The following is a 17,223-nucleotide window of genomic DNA, read 5'->3' on the forward strand; positions in this document are numbered from 1 at the left end:
CGATCCTTGGCATGAAAAGAGTGCACAGATGTGTAAGCATAAAACAGTATAATTTATTTTCAGTTCACAGTGCATACATCATGTGCAGTTGTAGCAGGTTACTCATCAATAGCACATCAGATTGACCTCAGTTGTTTCCTCTGTAAGGAGAACATGCAAGTGTGCACGGTATCAGAAGACCAGTAAATGGCATACCGAAGAGTTAATCATCATTACAACACCCGAACAAGAGAGACAGAAAGTCCAATACTGTAACATTCAGAGTACCCATCACTGCTCACGCTGAACCCTCCCTTAAAGGTTTGGTTTAGGGGAAGTGATGTTGTTAAGTTGAATGTGTGTCTGTTATTATTAGAACTGCTACATTATCTGTCTAATTTGCTATGTGAGGACCTCACGACTACTAATAAGTCTTGTTGTTCTGAGGTTTGGACACCTTTAAAGTTGAAATGCAGATCCCATCACAATGTTTTCTTATTTGCTCTTTAACATTAGTGTAAATGGGGCGAAAGTTACTAAAGCTTTTTCAAATCATCAACAGCAGCTGGCTGCCTGAGCGTTTGTTCGCACAATTCTCTGCAGGTAGATTTACAGTAGCTACAAACAGGGCCCGACCGATGTATGAGTTTGTCAATATCATGGGGCGCTGCTTTACAATAGAGATTTATATTAACATATTTAACATATCCAAAATGTAGTTGTATTTTTTTTACAAAACATAATGCAGAAAAAGATGTTTGGAGTAATTAATATTTGGTGTAATTACACAGTTTGGCCAACAGAGGGCGGTCATACTCTACATGTCTCTTCATGTGAGTTGCTGAATAGTTTCTGCAATAAATTTCTAGGAAGTTGATGATGTTCCTGACACGTGTCATGTCACACCATGCTTATCACGTGTTAATAAGTATAACAGTATTATCATTGGCCCAAAAAAAAAACATCGGCCGAGCCCTATTGAAAAAACAAAAAGAAAAATGGAAAAAAAAAAGCAGAAATGTCTTTTTTTTCCTAAATAAAATACACTGGAAATGACACTTCACTCTACAACAGGCAGTGTATCATAAGATGTTAATTTTCCACCATCATGGAAGTGCTAAATACTGTAATCAATATTAATACCAACAAAATAAGAAGACATCTGAAAAACAGAACGAAATCACAGCGTACAGCACAAACACGTACCTACATGCAGATGCAGCAGTCAACACTGCACCGTGTGCAGTACCTGCGAGCGTCAGTGCGCTTCATTTGATCAGAAGTTGTCAAAAGAATGGCTACATGTGACATTTGTTCATATTTTCCCTCCAAAAATAAAATCTGAAACATTCAAATATCAGGTGTTATTCTTTACACCACACAACACCAATCATATTTATCACACATATATATATCATTTATAGATATATATATGTGGTATATTTATATATATATATATATTTCTGATTCTGTTTTTTGATATTATTATTACCCATGTAAAATATACTCAAGCCAGCAAAAATACACATCTATTCAGTGGAAAATAAGTTTTCATCAATATGAAATTAACTAGAGAAACTCCTCTGAGAAATGTGTGTATTGTTTAAATACAGTTATCTCAGAGCAAGTGTTCAAAGTGTTTAAAAAAAAGAAAGAAAAGGAAAAACAAAGACAGCACAAACTATACGAGCCATCACCTGACAGTACAATCAAAGAAAGGACCTAATTTACACAAAGAAACCCAGAGAAGTTCAGAGATCCTCTCTAAAGCGGGAGGATTCCCACCGACCACCGCAGCAAAGAAAAACAGTCAGTACCTCCAGCTGGACTGCTGCCGACGCTCAACAACAAAACCAGAAACAGCAGACCCGAGTTCACCTCAGGTTAGTTTCTGAGGCCTGTTGGTTTACAGTGCTCCTCACTGTGGTGTAGGGTGGGCAGAAAACATTGCATACTATAACACTGTACACCTTGTTGTGTGTTACGCTGGGTGGTACTCTTCCTGTATAAGGCACGCCATACACTCCATCAATAACACACCTCAGCTCACACACTTCTTCAGGGACACATGAGGCTCACTCCTCCCAGAAAGTAGCTTCATGTTTTATTGGGTAGAAGTGAATTAAATGTAATTACTGCTAAAGAAAACTGACCTTTCTGAGAATTTTAAATATTTGCATAGTACATAAGTTTTTTAAAGTGTTTACAATGAATAAGGCCAGCACAGAGACTGTTCTGGAGTCTGCTTTTTTTTTTCTTTTTTGGAATTACTAGGAATGATTCTTGGGCTTTTAGACGCATGCCAAAGACTTTATGAGCGAATCGTTAACGCAGAGCAGCACTCAAAAAGTGGAGAAATAGCTGCTATTAAACTGCCACACCGACTGGCGTCTGGCATAAATCATAAGAACAACGAACCATAAATGTAATAATCCCCACACAAGCACATGAAAAAGGAGCGTTCTTTTTCTCTGGGTTTGTGGCGACGCAGCCAGAGAATGATGGGAAGCCACAATCTCTGGATGCAGCGTTTCTCTCCACAGGAGAGTCTGGTATAGAAATACTTCAGAGACTCTGTACACATTACATCCAAGTAGCTACTCTGAGGAAAACTATATTGCTTCATTACAGTACAATCATCAACCACTGCATCACATTACAGTGTGTGACTCTAACCCGGCAGACGCAGATTACATTTCCTCCTGTGAGAAAGGCAACGAGAAGCAGGCTGAAAGAACGTTTACCTTAATGCCAACAAACCTACGAAAAGACCAAAACTAATGATGATCTACACTTTATCTGCAGCTGCAGCTCTGTGCCCCATTTTGAAGGGTTGTTTTGTAAGATTTTGATTAAACCTATGAGAATAATTCATATTTATCTCCCGTATAAAACAGTTTGTAACATAATGAACTCATCCTGAGATTCCAAGCAACCTGTTGAATGTGTCCGGCTTAGAGCATCCGATTCTTCAGAACTCTCAGGGATGGTCCAGTTTCTAAACTGGCCAGCTTGCTGTTTGTAAATTACTTTATTGGCTCTTACTGAGTAACCAGTGACAGATCCATGCAGTGTGGGCATGTTTAAGTCAGCTGGCTAAGCTTAGCTAGCATGCTCGCTGTTATCCTTGCAGAATATCTGTGTGGATAATCACATAATCCACAATAGAAACTATTATGTACAGGTTTTACCAAACGATGTAATGCAGGCTAGCTGAAACATAGCTAAACCAGAATTTAATACACTGGGTCGAACCTATATGATATAAAAACATACCACTTCCTGCCACAAAGGCGCAGCAGTAAATACCTGAAGTATTGATTGATTTGAGGGTGGTCACTCACGCACACATCAGTGTGAGTCCAGAAACACTCTGCGCTAATGTTGGTTTTGGTCTTTTCATGGAATTTGTTGAACACAACAGTGCTGTCAGCACCATCCCTCATCCACCTCCACATCAAACCTCAAAAACTCAAAGAAAACTGGCCTCGGTTAAGAAGGTTAAGAGCTGGAAAAGAAATAAAACGAGACTATGTGAGAGCTGTGGTGAAGGTGGAAAAGGAGAAGAAGCATGTCTACTTCAGGTCATGTGTTTTAACTCTTTAGCTGGGTCTGAATCACTATAGAAACAGAAGTGTCCTGAGAAACAAAAGAAGGGGACAGGCGTTTGTACACGCGCGTGTCATCATCTGGAATGCAATTAAAACAGCAGCTTAAAGCACATCATTTATATATTAACTACTCTATGAATCCAAAGAACATTACACAGTGCTGTTTAAGAGCTATCATCTGCTGTGTTTTGGATCTGACTGTCAGCGATCCTGATTACAAAGTACCCGCTGTGGTATCTATAGATTAAGACACCAGAGTATCAAAAAGAAATCACATGTCCATGTAAGGCATAGTGATAAAAACATTACATTAAACAGTGTATGATTAGTTCCAAAGGCCAGAGGGGACTTTGTGGCTGAGAATCCTGTCTCACTTGCTGATTTTAGTACCATGTAGTTAGTTAATCCACAAGTGTAAACTCATTGTATGAAATGTTAAAGACAGACCTGATGGTTAGATGAGAGATCATCCCTTCTTAATCCTGACACCTAAAATGCAGTTAATGTGTCTGTGTGAATACAGGATGAACGCAGGCATAAACACTAAACTGAGCTGAACACACTGCAAGAATCTCCTTTGTCTGGGCAACATATAACCAAAAATACCAAAAAAAGTGAAATTGTGGCACCTGTTTGTGTTGTTGGAAAGCCTAAACCCAGATATCTGAAAACAAAAAATAGACATTTAAATCTAAATATTGGAGATCTCTTGTTTTGATGTTAGAAATTTGGAGAAGCCTGACAGACAGAGAGTCCTGCAGTGCTCAGCTCCATGTTCTCTGCTCTTTATGTTGCCTTCAAACTTTGTTCACTCTTTAAGTCCTGACTGAGAGCTGAGATAAAACGGCCAGAGCTAATGCGTTCTCTGAGGAAAAGTTATGGCATTTTACGCGTTGCTGTCTCTCAGGACTTGTCTGTAGCTTTGCCCTGAACCTGGTGGTGACTGTTGTTGCAGTGAACTTGTGAGAGCTGCAGGCTGGTGTGCAGGACTGAGCCAAGGCAACACATGGACTCAATCTCCTCAAGCAGGCCTTGATCCTGCCCCACGTTCGCCCCTGAGCCTTTACCCTGACCCAGACACAGGCCGAGCCCGAGGAGCCCCTCCTTGGACACTTCTTTCTCCCATGGGACCTGCATAGCTGAGTGGCTGTTCCTCGACGGGCTCCCTGGACTGTCGCGGTGACCCTTGCTGCCTTGCCTCTGCAGGGCCTTTTCCTGGTAGTTCCTCACCGTTTCTTTGGACAGCACCTTCCTTCTCAGGACGCCGGTGGAACCGGTCTGGTTCTGGGCCTGGAGAGGCTCTGAGCTGCCCTGAGGGTCAGAGATGGTCCGCGACCGGCTGGTTGGTACGGGAGAGCAGCTCACGTGAGATAAAACAGGTGCTGGAGAGCTGTTGGTGTGTGACAGAGTGGGGGGCTGTGGCATGGGTGTAACTCTGTGGGATAGTTGTGGGGAGTAGGAGTAGCGGTCTCCAGGCTGTCGTGCTGGAGGAGGGGGAAGCAGGTGGGTATCCTGGGTGGGGAGCGCAGCTGTGATGGTGGAGATGGCAGGTTTCTTTGACACCTTCAGGCTGCTCTTGTTGGGATGTCGGCGTGGGGACGGAGGAAGGTGTTTTCCGTGCACTGCACTGTCATCCTGGCCCATGTTCCACCCGCCTTGGTCTCCTCCTCCACCACAGGTACTCTCATCTGCAGGTTTAAATTCACTGCAAGGTGTGGGCTTCATCTAGCAGAAAGGACACAAAAGAGACATGTGTGGCATCAAATATCTGCTCTGACATGAAATATGTATCAACTGTGTTGCTCCTGGACCCCTAGGAGAGGGTAAACCCAAGTTACTGTTCAAAAAAAAGACTCAGTAAGAGTTGGTGTCAATCTATCCAATTACCTTACTTTGCATTATTTTAAACTCAGCATAAACATAAGCCGTCATAAATTGTGAAGGCAATTATACACTATCCTTGGTTATCCTGTAAATAATATAATGCAATACCTCCAAATGAGAAACTAGAAACAAACTGGAACTGTAAAATATTTTTCAGAATTTTGGGTGACTGTCTGTACTCATCAACTTTTCTGGTATATTATTCATTAGTCCTTTTAAAAATGATCCTTTCTCTATTACCGGTGCCTTGTAGTCTAAATCCTCTGTGGACCTGAAGAAGTCCAGACTCTTGGCAGCGCTGAGCTTCCCTTGCTCTATGGCTGTGGTGTTCAGAGAGTCCAGGATTTCCTCCAGCAGGTTCATCTGGCCTGAGCGGGACGAGTCCATGTCCAGGTCTAGGGAGTAAGAATCGTCACTGTCCTCAGTGTATGAAGGGACGTCACCGCTGTCTTCTGAAGAGATCCTGTGTTCAGAGAAGAAGACACAGCCGTTTATTAATCTCTACATCTGTGTGTGTGTGTGGGTGGGTGTGTGTGTTAAATGTCACGCAGAAGCACAAATGTCGCATTATTTAATAACATCACAGAGAACTTCTGATGACAAGATGATGCTGTTAACACAAAAGTCCACTTGGGGGCAGTATGATCATGAGTTAAAAGGATGAGAATCTGCTTCAAAAGGCACTTTCCTACATCCCATCATCTTTAAAATCTATCAACAAACTCATATCTTGATATATACATTTAAGAACAACATGGCTCCAGTGACTCACTTGCTCGCACTGTCCAGCTCATCATCATCAAGCCCGTAGCCAAGATCTCGAGGGCCCACGCTCATGGGAGACTTGTTAAAGTTTTGCTGTTAATGAGAAAAACAAAGTGAGTGGATGCAGTTAAGACACACACACACAAATAAAACAATAAAAGTGGACCCGAGGGGTCTCTCAGCTTAATAATATCAGATTCCTGATAAACACAGAGTAAAGACAAAGTGTTCTGCTGAGGTGCAGCTTTTCATAAAATTATGACTCGTGATACCACAAGAAAAAAAAAAAAAAGATGCAGGTCTAAGTCTGGTGGGTCCCAATAAGACAGGCTTGTTTTAATGAGCCTGGACCCTAAAGGGTTGAGACTAAATTTGTCAAATTTGGGTCTAGGGATAAAAATCTTTAAGACCCCCTGCAGTATTTTATCAAACTCAGCATTATACGCGAACCACAAGCTGCTTGAGAGTTTAGATAACAGATAACGACATTAATCATTTGCATTATGGCACCAGTGCATGTGACTGTATTTGTCACTACAGAGCACTGAATGATCAGTGTGTACTGTAGTTGTCTGACACAGTGGGTTTAATAAGCCACCTGTGTACCGTGTTTAATGGGCGGGTTAAGGAAGAGACAGAAGCTTTACAAAGCAGGGCAGGACTCTCCCCATGGGAGCCCAAATCTGCCCCGGGCCACTTATTAACATGCCTTCCACTACGACGCACATGTTCCTCTCACTGTGTGTTCATGTTCACTGATGTTAACACTATCTCTCATTTTCTAATTTATACTCTTTGCATTTACCTTCTTACATTTTGCTTCTCGTCTCCTGCGTCTCTTTTTTTTTGGGGGGCGATATCTCTAATTGTCCTTCAGAGTCTATGTTTTCATACACAAATGAGGACTCATGGGGTACAGTTAGCATGATGGCTCTGTTAACAGCTAGCGTGTGTTAACATTAACGGGCACTGCAATGTTTTGTTACACTGCTGTAGCTGCTCTGTTTGTGTGTAAACTTATATTAGCAAGTGTTATCAGGAGGAGTGAAAAAAGGAAGGAAGGAAATGTAGAGGGTCGAGGAAAGATTCCTCAAAGAATGAGGGGGATGGTGTGTGTGTGCGTGTGTGTGGATGGGCGCGTGGGTGTGTTGGAGGGGGTCAGTATTGGAACCGTGAATCAAGCCGGTCTTGATTAGCCGAAGCAGTGCCAGCCAGACAGGCGGAATGTAACGTGTGGCTGGCCTGGCCTCATTTAAGGCCCTGTGTTCGGCCACGGAAGACACACACACACACACACACGCATACACACAGTCACATACGCACCCTATTACAAAAAAAACACAAAGAGTTAAAGTGCCATTTTCTCCATAAAAGTCAGCAAAGGAGATGTGTGCAGTAGCCATTTAAGTCTCTCAGCCATCAGGCTAAACACGAACACATGTGGTGGCACTGCTGATTGGCCAAGCCGCTCCCCTTCCATGGTAGCTTGGAGCTATAATGAAAGAGATTTCAGAGGGGCTCAGGCCTGGGATCCCTAAACAGCCTTTAATGGATTCCTGTGTCAGGGCAGTAAATCTGGGGCCAGGCCGACATGCCAGCCAGCCAGAGCGGGCCAGCAGAGCGGAGATGCACCTGTGAGACACTTGGGGAGGGTCGGCTTTGGACAGACACACTCGCACACGTGCTGTATGCTGGTGTTATTTGGACTGTTCATTTGTGCAGCAGGGCCTCTCTCTGCGTCTAGGTGTTTATTAAAGCAAGGTGAACCCAAACACAACCAGACACAGGTCATGAAGCCTGGCCCCTCTGATCTCAGTTACAGCTTTTGGTGCCGCCTACCCAAAAAAGGAAGTTCCACAGGGAGCAGTAAATGGATGGGACTTCACTTCAGGGCTTTATCAATTTGTCACTCCCTCTCTTCACTGCGACCCCTCAGTGCAACAGTTACGATTAAACTGCTTTCAACAAGCAAGCATTTTATGGTAGAAGCACCAAATTTAAAGCAGGAGTCAGTTTGTCATACCTTAAAAAAAAATGGCCGACACACTGCATTCATTCGTCTGGTAATGAGAGACACTTTTTCTTTTATAACATTACTGGTTCTCTGGAGCTGTCAAACTCAACAACAGCTGTTAAATATGAGATCTAAAATAAGACTCACTGTACGTCAATGTAAACAACAACAACAACAACAATACAGAGATCCTCACAATGAGATATTCTGAACCTGTGCAAACAGGTCCCTTGTTAAAGCTGTGACAGCTCTGTCACCATCCCGCATCTCCCCGGGCCTGACAGGACAGTGGAAAGCATGAAATAGGAGAACAACAGATTATCATACTGCTCCTTCATTAGCTTCTCGCTGTCGGCTAATGGGAAGCTGAAAGGTGAAAATGAAAAAGTGATTCTCACTCCATGCCTCGCTGTCTCTCATTTTCTCCCTCCATCACTCTGCTGTCAGTGACAGATGTCACCGTTTCTGTCTGTCTCTGGCTCCGGAATCCTTCCTCAGCACCACGGTGCCACGAGTAAGTGAGACCGTACAGATCGCAGAGAGAGAAGGAGTCAGAAACAAGACCTATTAAAATAATAAAAACGGTCAAATAACAGGATGCACTATTTTGGAGGATGTAGAAAAAGCTTTTTGTATTCATTAAAAAAAGAACAATTCTCTTCTTCTTCTCTTGCACGCATGTTGTATTTTAATTGTCCTATTTTGAGTCATGTCAGTTGATTCTCTCCAGGTTTGTGAACTGTCAGGCAAACAAGGACATAAACATGACTTAGTTCCTGTTGGGTAAACCTTTATACAAAGGGCCTCCTAATGCAATAAGCTAAGGTATGAAATACAGATCCGATCACATAAATTATGTTTCATTTCTGCGGTTATGAGGGGAAAATAGTCATCACCGTCCATTTTAGTAGCTGCATTTGGAGAAACAAACTTTCCCCTCCTCTTCCCTGCATGACCAGTTATGCGGAACAACCATGCTTCTCTGTGACAGGGCCAAACGCTAGTGGACTTTAATAGCTGGTCTTACATTATACATTTCATAGGGTATTTCTGAGTGGGCACTGATCTCACAGCTTGGCAGTGTATGTAAAGAGATGCCGGTAAAATGCAAACAAACCTTGGGGAGAAGCAGAGCCTTTCGCAGAAGTGTGGCCAAGTCTGTGTCTGCCTGTTTAAGAGCTGCTCACTCGAAAGGAGGGGGAGGGAAAAAAAAAACAGTGTTTGAGGAGAGATCCACTGCTCCTCTGTCCAACTGGCTGTTGCTGAAAGCCTGCTTCCTTTCTTGCTTAAAACAGGAGCCATATAAAAGAAGGAGAATGTGCATTATGCTCATTCTGACAGACTGAACTAAACCCATCCAGTAAAATCACCAGGTGACTCTCTGTGGGTGCGCTGCAGTACTCCCGAGCTGCCAGGAGATGGCACTTTGGTTTCAGCAAGAAAACCGGTTGGCCTCTGAAGAGGGGAGAAGCTAAGCGAAGTGGAGACTACAAATGCATACAAATAACCATGAAAACACACACACAGATACACACAGTTATGGACAGAGCCACTGCACTTAAAGCAGTCTGTGATGCATCCTAACTATTAATCCTTTATCCACAATTGTTATGACGAAGATGAGGCGCATAACTGAGCGAAATCACAACCCAACAAATACAAACTCTGTAGTCATAATTTGCATTTCAATATACTGCTAAATGCTTTTTAATTGTTTACATACTTCCCATAATTTCCATTATACACTGCAAATATATGACACGTCAGTGTGTTTTATGTCAGGTGTTCCTGCCACATGTTCTTCGCAGGACAATACACAGACACATCTTCAGTCATGTGTCCACTGGCCATGAACACACACACACACACAGTCTGCAGCCTTTTACACACCTGTGTGACTTTGTTCCTCTGTTTTTACATCTGTGTTCACTCCCAGTTTCCTCCCCTCAACCCTGAGCTGTTGTTTTTTTTTTTTTTTTTTCTCAGGCTGGCATCTCTCCTGCCTCACCAGGTGAAGAGTCCAGAGCCCGGGGCTGAGCCCGGCCACAAGCCTGCTGGCTGTCATTGTCCATAACACTGTCCCAACCTCTGCTCTCCTCTGTGCTCTTAACAGCTGTCATTCTGTTGCCTCCAACCTGAGGCAAACTGCTAACTGCATGCACATCCACCACACACACACACAAATACCCCCAATACATCTTTAGTACTAACAGGGCTAAAGTACTTTCTGTTTGCTTACAGCACCATACCACATTAAACACCAAATATGCAAAACCATAAACAGAATCTGGAGCTCGCACATAAAAAAAAAAACATACAGGAGCCAGAACAATGCTTGTTGTTATTTGTTGTATCAGAGAGGAAGTCAGCAGTCCAATTCAGCCTTGTTTTTGTCAACGAAAGGATTACTCCTACATTCTTCATCAACACGCTCACAGAACACACCGCAAATCACCCACATTGCCGGATACAGGCTGAAATACGACTGCATATGACAGCGGCACTTCCACTTTGCTACATGTGTTGGCTGATCAAATAGAATATGAATTCATATCTCTGATTATTTTGCTAAGATTAATTAAAAGGAACTTCTTGAGAATCACTCACTTCATTTCAAGGACACACACACACACACAAATACCCCCAATACATCTTTAGTACTAACAGGGCTAAAGTACTTTCTGTTTGCTTACAGCACCATACCACATTAAACACCAAATATGCAAAACCATAAACAGAATCTGGAGCTCGCACATAAAAAAAAAAACATACAGGAGCCAGAACAATGCTTGTTGTTATTTGTTGTATCAGAGAGGAAGTCAGCAGTCCAATTCAGCCTTGTTTTTGTCAACGAAAGGATTACTCCTACATTCTTCATCAACACGCTCACAGAACACACCGCAAATCACCCACATTGCCGGATACAGGCTGAAATACGACTGCATATGACAGCGGCACTTCCACTTTGCTCCATGTGTTGGCTGATCAAATAGAATATGAATTCATATCTCTGATTATTTTGCTAAGATTAATTAAAAGGAACTTCTTGAGAATCACTCACTTCATTTCAAGGACACACACACACACACACACAAAAAAGATGAATGATAAAAGTGAATCAGGATGTTTCTTTCATACAGCAGTGCAGACTGTCTCTGATTAAATCCAACAACATTTTTTGGAGATTCTGATGACAAAGTGTCTCCTAATTTTGGCTGGTCACTTGCTTAAAATCATGGACATATGGACAGAGAATGTCATTAAAATACAGAATTAATGTGCGTGTGGCACAAAATCTTTCATTAAGGTGACGTATAATCTGTGTAAGTGAGGTGCTGCTTCCACTTGTTGGTGTATGTGCTTATTTAATGCCAGATTTTTAAAGGATTTCCTTCATTCACTTACACAGCTGCCATATATAAACGTTTATAGAGCCTGAGGTAAGCCTATGCCTAAGTACAGTTTATGATGAATGATATTTTTAATAAGTGAAATTCAAGACAAATATTATTTTTTAAGATTATGAGGACCAGGACAGGACTTTTTAAAATGACGAGATAATAAAAAGCAATAGGAGTCTGTGTGTGGGTACCGGGAGTCAGGTAGGCATGTGGGTAAAGGTGCCTTTTGTATTTTTTTTTTTCATTTTACTTAACCTTTATTTAACCGGGTTAGTCCCATTGAGATCAATTTCTCGTGCAAGGAACACCTGGTCAAGACAGTTGTGGGCAGAACAACACAATCAACATTTCATAGGAAGCAGCCTCATAAAAAAAGAAAGAAAACACAGATAGAAAGGTGAGAGACACAAAGAGAGTGAAAAGAGAACCATTGTTTTTTTCTGCCACTGAAATGTAAATATGCTGTGCAATAAACTGTTTTTATTTCATTTTTCTTGATGTATTATAAAAGGGAAAAAAAACATCTGTAATCCTGAGATACACACATATTCTCTGTGTGGCTGTTCAGCTTTTTGTACCTTTATTTGTTAAAAAACAATAGTTTATATGACTATTATAAAGATTAACAAAACACTCAGTGCATTAAATTTCAAATGTTTCGTAGAGTTTCAGTCTGTCAGGGGTTACTGCACACTGACAGTCCATAAACTATTAAGGACTTTCTTGACTTCTGAATTTTCAGTGGTAGTGTCGGCTGACAGAAAAGAATCTTTGGTCATCACAAAACCCAGAAGGGTTTGGAATATACTGATATACTCGCAGTGTTAAAGAGGAGAGCATTGTGTACGCCCAAAGAGAAACTGATTGACTCCGTATAAACACAAAACCTGCGGGACATGCCGTCCTGTGTCCTGTGTGTCCCTCCTCCAGCGGTCTCTAGGGACCCGTTACTGTGGCAATGAGAAGGCCTCAATGGTATGAACAGGGGTGTGAGCATGTGTATATCCTGAATACGGCGTGTGTGTGTGTCAACTGCATGTTAACTGGTAATCTGAGTGTGCGCTGGCCCATGTTTGTGTGTGTGTGTGTGCACTTGCTGTGGGGGAGGGAGGGAGGGTGTCCGAGGAGGCCTTTAGAAAAGCCCTAATTGCCGTTCCTCTCCTCTCCCTGGCCATCACACCTTCCTCTGCCGCTAAGACTTTCCAGCCTCATCACACACAGGAAACACAATGCTAATTAGAGACAGCACAACCTCTCCTAATCACACTCTTACATGACTGTGACCAAAATGTCAGTGTGTGCATGCAGGCATGTTTTGTACGTATGTGTGTGTGTGTGTGTTTGCAGACTTGGGAGTCCACTTGCCATATATTCATTTTAGCAGTAAGAGCTGTAAAAACTCCAGCTGGGACTACAGAGGTTTAGATATGAGGTGGGAGATATGACTACTACCTCTGAGGCTGTATGCATTTGTTTGGTACAGAACTGTGCAGCTTTAATCGCACAAAACTAAACTTCCTGCACCATTTTCATTTAATATGCTGTCTAATTAAACTAGAAAACACTGTAACTCTCCCTCAAATATTCATTAATTGTGAATGTGTATTTTGTACGTGTGCATGTGCTTGCATAACACATGCAAGCTCTGTACACAACAAAGAAAAAAAAAAAAAAAACGTGCTATCCACTTATGGTGCACAAGCAAATTCTTCAGAAGAAATGCTGACCAGCAGATGAGTTGCTTCGACTGTCCGTGCTGTTCAGAGGAAAATACTGAATGTACAACATGAGTGCGTTGAAAGGAAAAAAAAACGCTTATCATTACATTTGGCACCCTGACAAACTACTGTACTTCCAAGAGTTGTTACAAGAGAGAGAGGGAGAGAGAGAGAGAGAGAAGGAGAAAGATGGAGATAAAAAGAGAGAGAAGATGGTCTGGGGGAGAAAAGTCGGGGAGAAAAAAAAAAGGAATCAGAAAAGAAAAATGGACAGAAGTAGAAGACCGAATCCATGTCGGTCAAGTGAAAACTGAGCTCTGGTATGATCAGTCAGTGTAAATGTAGTTAACTCATTTACTGATGTGCATCTGTGTGTGTGTATCATACCCGCCTTATCTTCTGCAGTCTCCTTGGAGACAGGCTCTTGGTGCTGGTGGGAGACCCTGCACAGGCTGGCATGCCCTCATCTTCCTCATCCTGAAACACAGATATAAAACCTTAGGATTTTGGTGTTACAGTGGCATTAAAATTAACTCTTTGACCTCCCCTCTAAATTATATTAGGGCTTTAAGTTATGCATGTCCATTTTCAGTGACAGGTATGTTTCATATCAGACTGCAAGCTAACAGGTTTGTCCATGCACACAAAACTGAGATCAACACAAAGTTAGGCAGTTCCCAAGATGGTGTTGACCAGAACCAACATGTGATGTCAACCAGGTACAGTGGAGCTGTTTTTTTGTTTTTAAATATCAAACTGCCAATAATGCTAATTTTGTGTGAAATGTGTATTTCTGTTTCACTCCATCTTGACATTTTGACTTACAGCAGGCGATATTAATTTTTTTTTTTTTTTAAATTAAGAGAATCATTTGGGAGGTTTTAACATGAGGTAACAGGCATAAACTAAAGGAAACCCAGGTGCAGCCAACATTTGTCTATTTGGGACTTTAGAAGACATTTCCACAATAAGAGATACTTTCTACATGTCAACCTATTTGTTCATCCAGATTACAGCACTCGCAGCCATGGTAACCAACTCTGACCAGTTTAACGTGTTTGTGCTGTTGGCCTCCTTGTTTAGAAGTCCGCAGCCAGCAGCAACAGAAACGCACTGCAGATTAGAGAGCAATCACAAATTAATTTCTCCTCTGAACGAACAGGAAATCTGTTTAACTTCAAAATCAAATAGATTTCCGCGCCTCTGTTTCCCCGCACGGTGTGTGTTTGTGTGTGCATACGCGGTGCGGAAAGGTGCCTCTTGTTCATCATCAGTGCCCTCTCTCCTCAGTTTCCCACTGACAGATCAAACTGCTATTGCCTTATCAAATCCATCTGGCTTTATGGAAACATACACCTCGTTACATTAGCTTTGAGGAAATCACAGGCTCACTGATGAAATATGCAGACAATAAAAGAGAAAGAAGAGTCGGGGCTCGGATGACATGACAGGCCATAGCCAGAGGGGCGCTGGTTAAAAATGTACAGCCCTGAACAAAGCGCTAAGCAGGCTTCAACAGTCATTAAAAGGCCCCAGCGTCAGAATCACACACTCCATGTAAAGCAGCTTTCCTGTCTGTTTCTATGAGGGAGGCATGTGTCTGTCTGTGTGCCTCAGAACAGAATGAAGTGTTCATGTGTGTTTGCATGCCTCCAAGTGGATGTCCGTGCATGTGTGTGTGTGTGTGTGTGTGTGTGTGTGTCAGAGAGGCACGAAGGTCCACGCAACTCACCCTCGCTTTAAGTCTGCCCTTAATGTCCCGGATGCCCCTCTTAGCATGAACCTTGGCCTGGGAGGAGGTGAAACAACACACAGACACACACAGACACACACAGATTACTAATCAAAACAAATGTTGCATTAACATTCAGTTCTGGTTTCATGTAACATCAAGAAATGCTTTGATCCCTGTGGCAAAAAACACGCAGACAAAAGGCTGGATGTGAGAGCCTCACACACTAACAGGAGGTGATAACATGAAAGGGCACCCTGACCACCTATTCTACAGCACATAACGACATACTACTGCTCATCAAACATTCACTAGTCAGGAACAGGGCTCCCATTAGTACAACAGCCAATTACAACAGGCACAATTTTAAAGATAATTTTTTATATATTCAAGATAAATTCTGTGTAAAGAACCAGTAAGATGTCAACAGAGGAAGTTCTGCAGGTGAAAATACCTTTGTCACAGCTGTGTTGAAGAGTGCCCCTCCTCTCTGTAACAGACAGAAAACCATGTCAGTCACCCGGCATGAATACACATTCAAACACACATTTTATAAATGAATTATTCTGCTACAAAGGCTGGAAGCTGGAAAATTATATTATATTATATTGACGTTTTCTGAAATTCTATTTAAATACAAAGACGTTTTGTCTCATGTAAAGAGTAGCAGGTGTTCACACTGCATTGCTTTGCAGACATTTACCATTATCAATCAGTATATTCACTAACCATCAGTACACACAGCTGCTGCACATTACAGTATTGCAACTCAGAGTAAAGTAGTGACACTGAGCAGTGTGATTTCATCGCACCCAGGAGGTTGTTGTTTTTTTTCTTTTTTATCCATTAGCAGCCTAAAATCAGTGATCGGCGCAGACTGTTCATGATCGATTTATACTCTGAGTTCTGCAGACTGACATCATGGCACCCAATATCCTTCTTCTTTTCTGTCTCTCACACAGTTGCTCTCTCCTCTTCCTTCCCTGTTTGGTCTTTAGTGTAAGCACAAAGCTGCGGCTAAACGGCTAAACAGAGTAAATGGCAGACAGCGTTTCAGAAGTTGGCAGAGGGAGAAGAGAAGAGGGGCCGAGGTGAAGGCCCCTCTTATAGATCCCTGTCAGTCAGGAAATGTGAACTTTAACAAACCTTTGAAGAGCACTCTAGAGAACTAATTCAGCCTTAGCTGACGGCATGGGGAGAAAGAGGGTGAGGGAGAGCTACTCGGTGAGAGAGAGGGGGGCTGTGACAGAGATGAAAAGGAGGGGAGAGATAAAGACAGATAGATAAGGGAAGAAAAGGAGAGGAGGAGGAGGAAGGAGGCAAGAGGAGATGAAGGAGGGAGAGATGTATGTTCTTGGGTTGGTTCAGCGGAGTAACGCCTGTGTTTGCTGCCAGATCAACATGTCATGTCGGAGGACGTCTTGTCACGTCAAATCACTTCTGTCTCCCCCCAACACACCCTCCTGTCTGTCTCCACTGTCCTGCTGCACGCGCCGCTTCACACACCAAGCTGCACTCGAGCTGGATCTGTACATTCAGGCAGCCCCTTCATTCCAAAGGCAACGGCAGGATCTCAAACACTGAGTTGTGTCAATCATGCTTTCAATTAAATATAGCTCAGGAATAAAATGAGAGATACATAAAAAGCCATTGATAAAAGACAAAAGATTTGATATGCGGGACAGTCTGAGAATACCTTTACAGTGTGCATCCATTGCTGGTAAGACCTTGAATTACCTGGAGGGATGTGTAAAAAAAGAAAAAACATGAATTCATCATTTTGCACTCACTAGCCCAGTATTAACACTACAATGCAGAGGCAACTATATATATATTACACAGTGACACAATTTCACATCCTCATGCACATTAATAAGCAGTTTAAGAATCTGGTAAATATATTGGCAAATGAACTGCCGTGTAAGACTGCAGTGTAAAATCTAATGATATTAAATAATACTGATTGTCTTTGTTATTATTTCCCTTCGATGTAAAACATAATAAGGGTAGATGAAATGATTACAGCCTGGTGAGGGCAGAGTGGAGGATGATTTGCTGTGAAATGCTTGAATAACATTATCACAGACGACAGCGCAGGGCTGGGTCACGATCAGACTTG

General features: G+C 42.3%; 1 protein-coding gene across 2 annotated transcripts in view; it reads right to left on the bottom strand.

Annotated features, from left to right (window-relative positions):
- Positions 1-31: 31 nt before the first annotated feature.
- Positions 32-17,223, bottom strand: part of dennd1b (DENN/MADD domain containing 1B) — a 95,986-nt gene continuing 78,794 nt past the window's right edge. For both annotated transcript variants that reach the window (XM_028403579.1, XM_028403580.1), the window contains 7 exons: positions 16,801-16,841; positions 15,559-15,594; positions 15,105-15,161; positions 13,760-13,849; positions 6,247-6,332; positions 5,715-5,937; positions 32-5,315 (listed from right to left, as the gene is read on the bottom strand). In XM_028403579.1, the coding sequence (XP_028259380.1) occupies positions 4,494-5,315; positions 5,715-5,937; positions 6,247-6,332; positions 13,760-13,849; positions 15,105-15,161; positions 15,559-15,594; positions 16,801-16,841 (1,355 nt within the window). In that variant the 3' untranslated portion in view covers positions 32-4,493. The remainder of the gene's footprint in view (positions 5,316-5,714; positions 5,938-6,246; positions 6,333-13,759; positions 13,850-15,104; positions 15,162-15,558; positions 15,595-16,800; positions 16,842-17,223) is intronic.

This window comes from Parambassis ranga, chromosome 4 (genome assembly GCF_900634625.1).
Source record: "Parambassis ranga chromosome 4, fParRan2.1, whole genome shotgun sequence".
In the NCBI taxonomy this organism is placed as follows: Eukaryota; Metazoa; Chordata; class Actinopteri; family Ambassidae; genus Parambassis; species Parambassis ranga.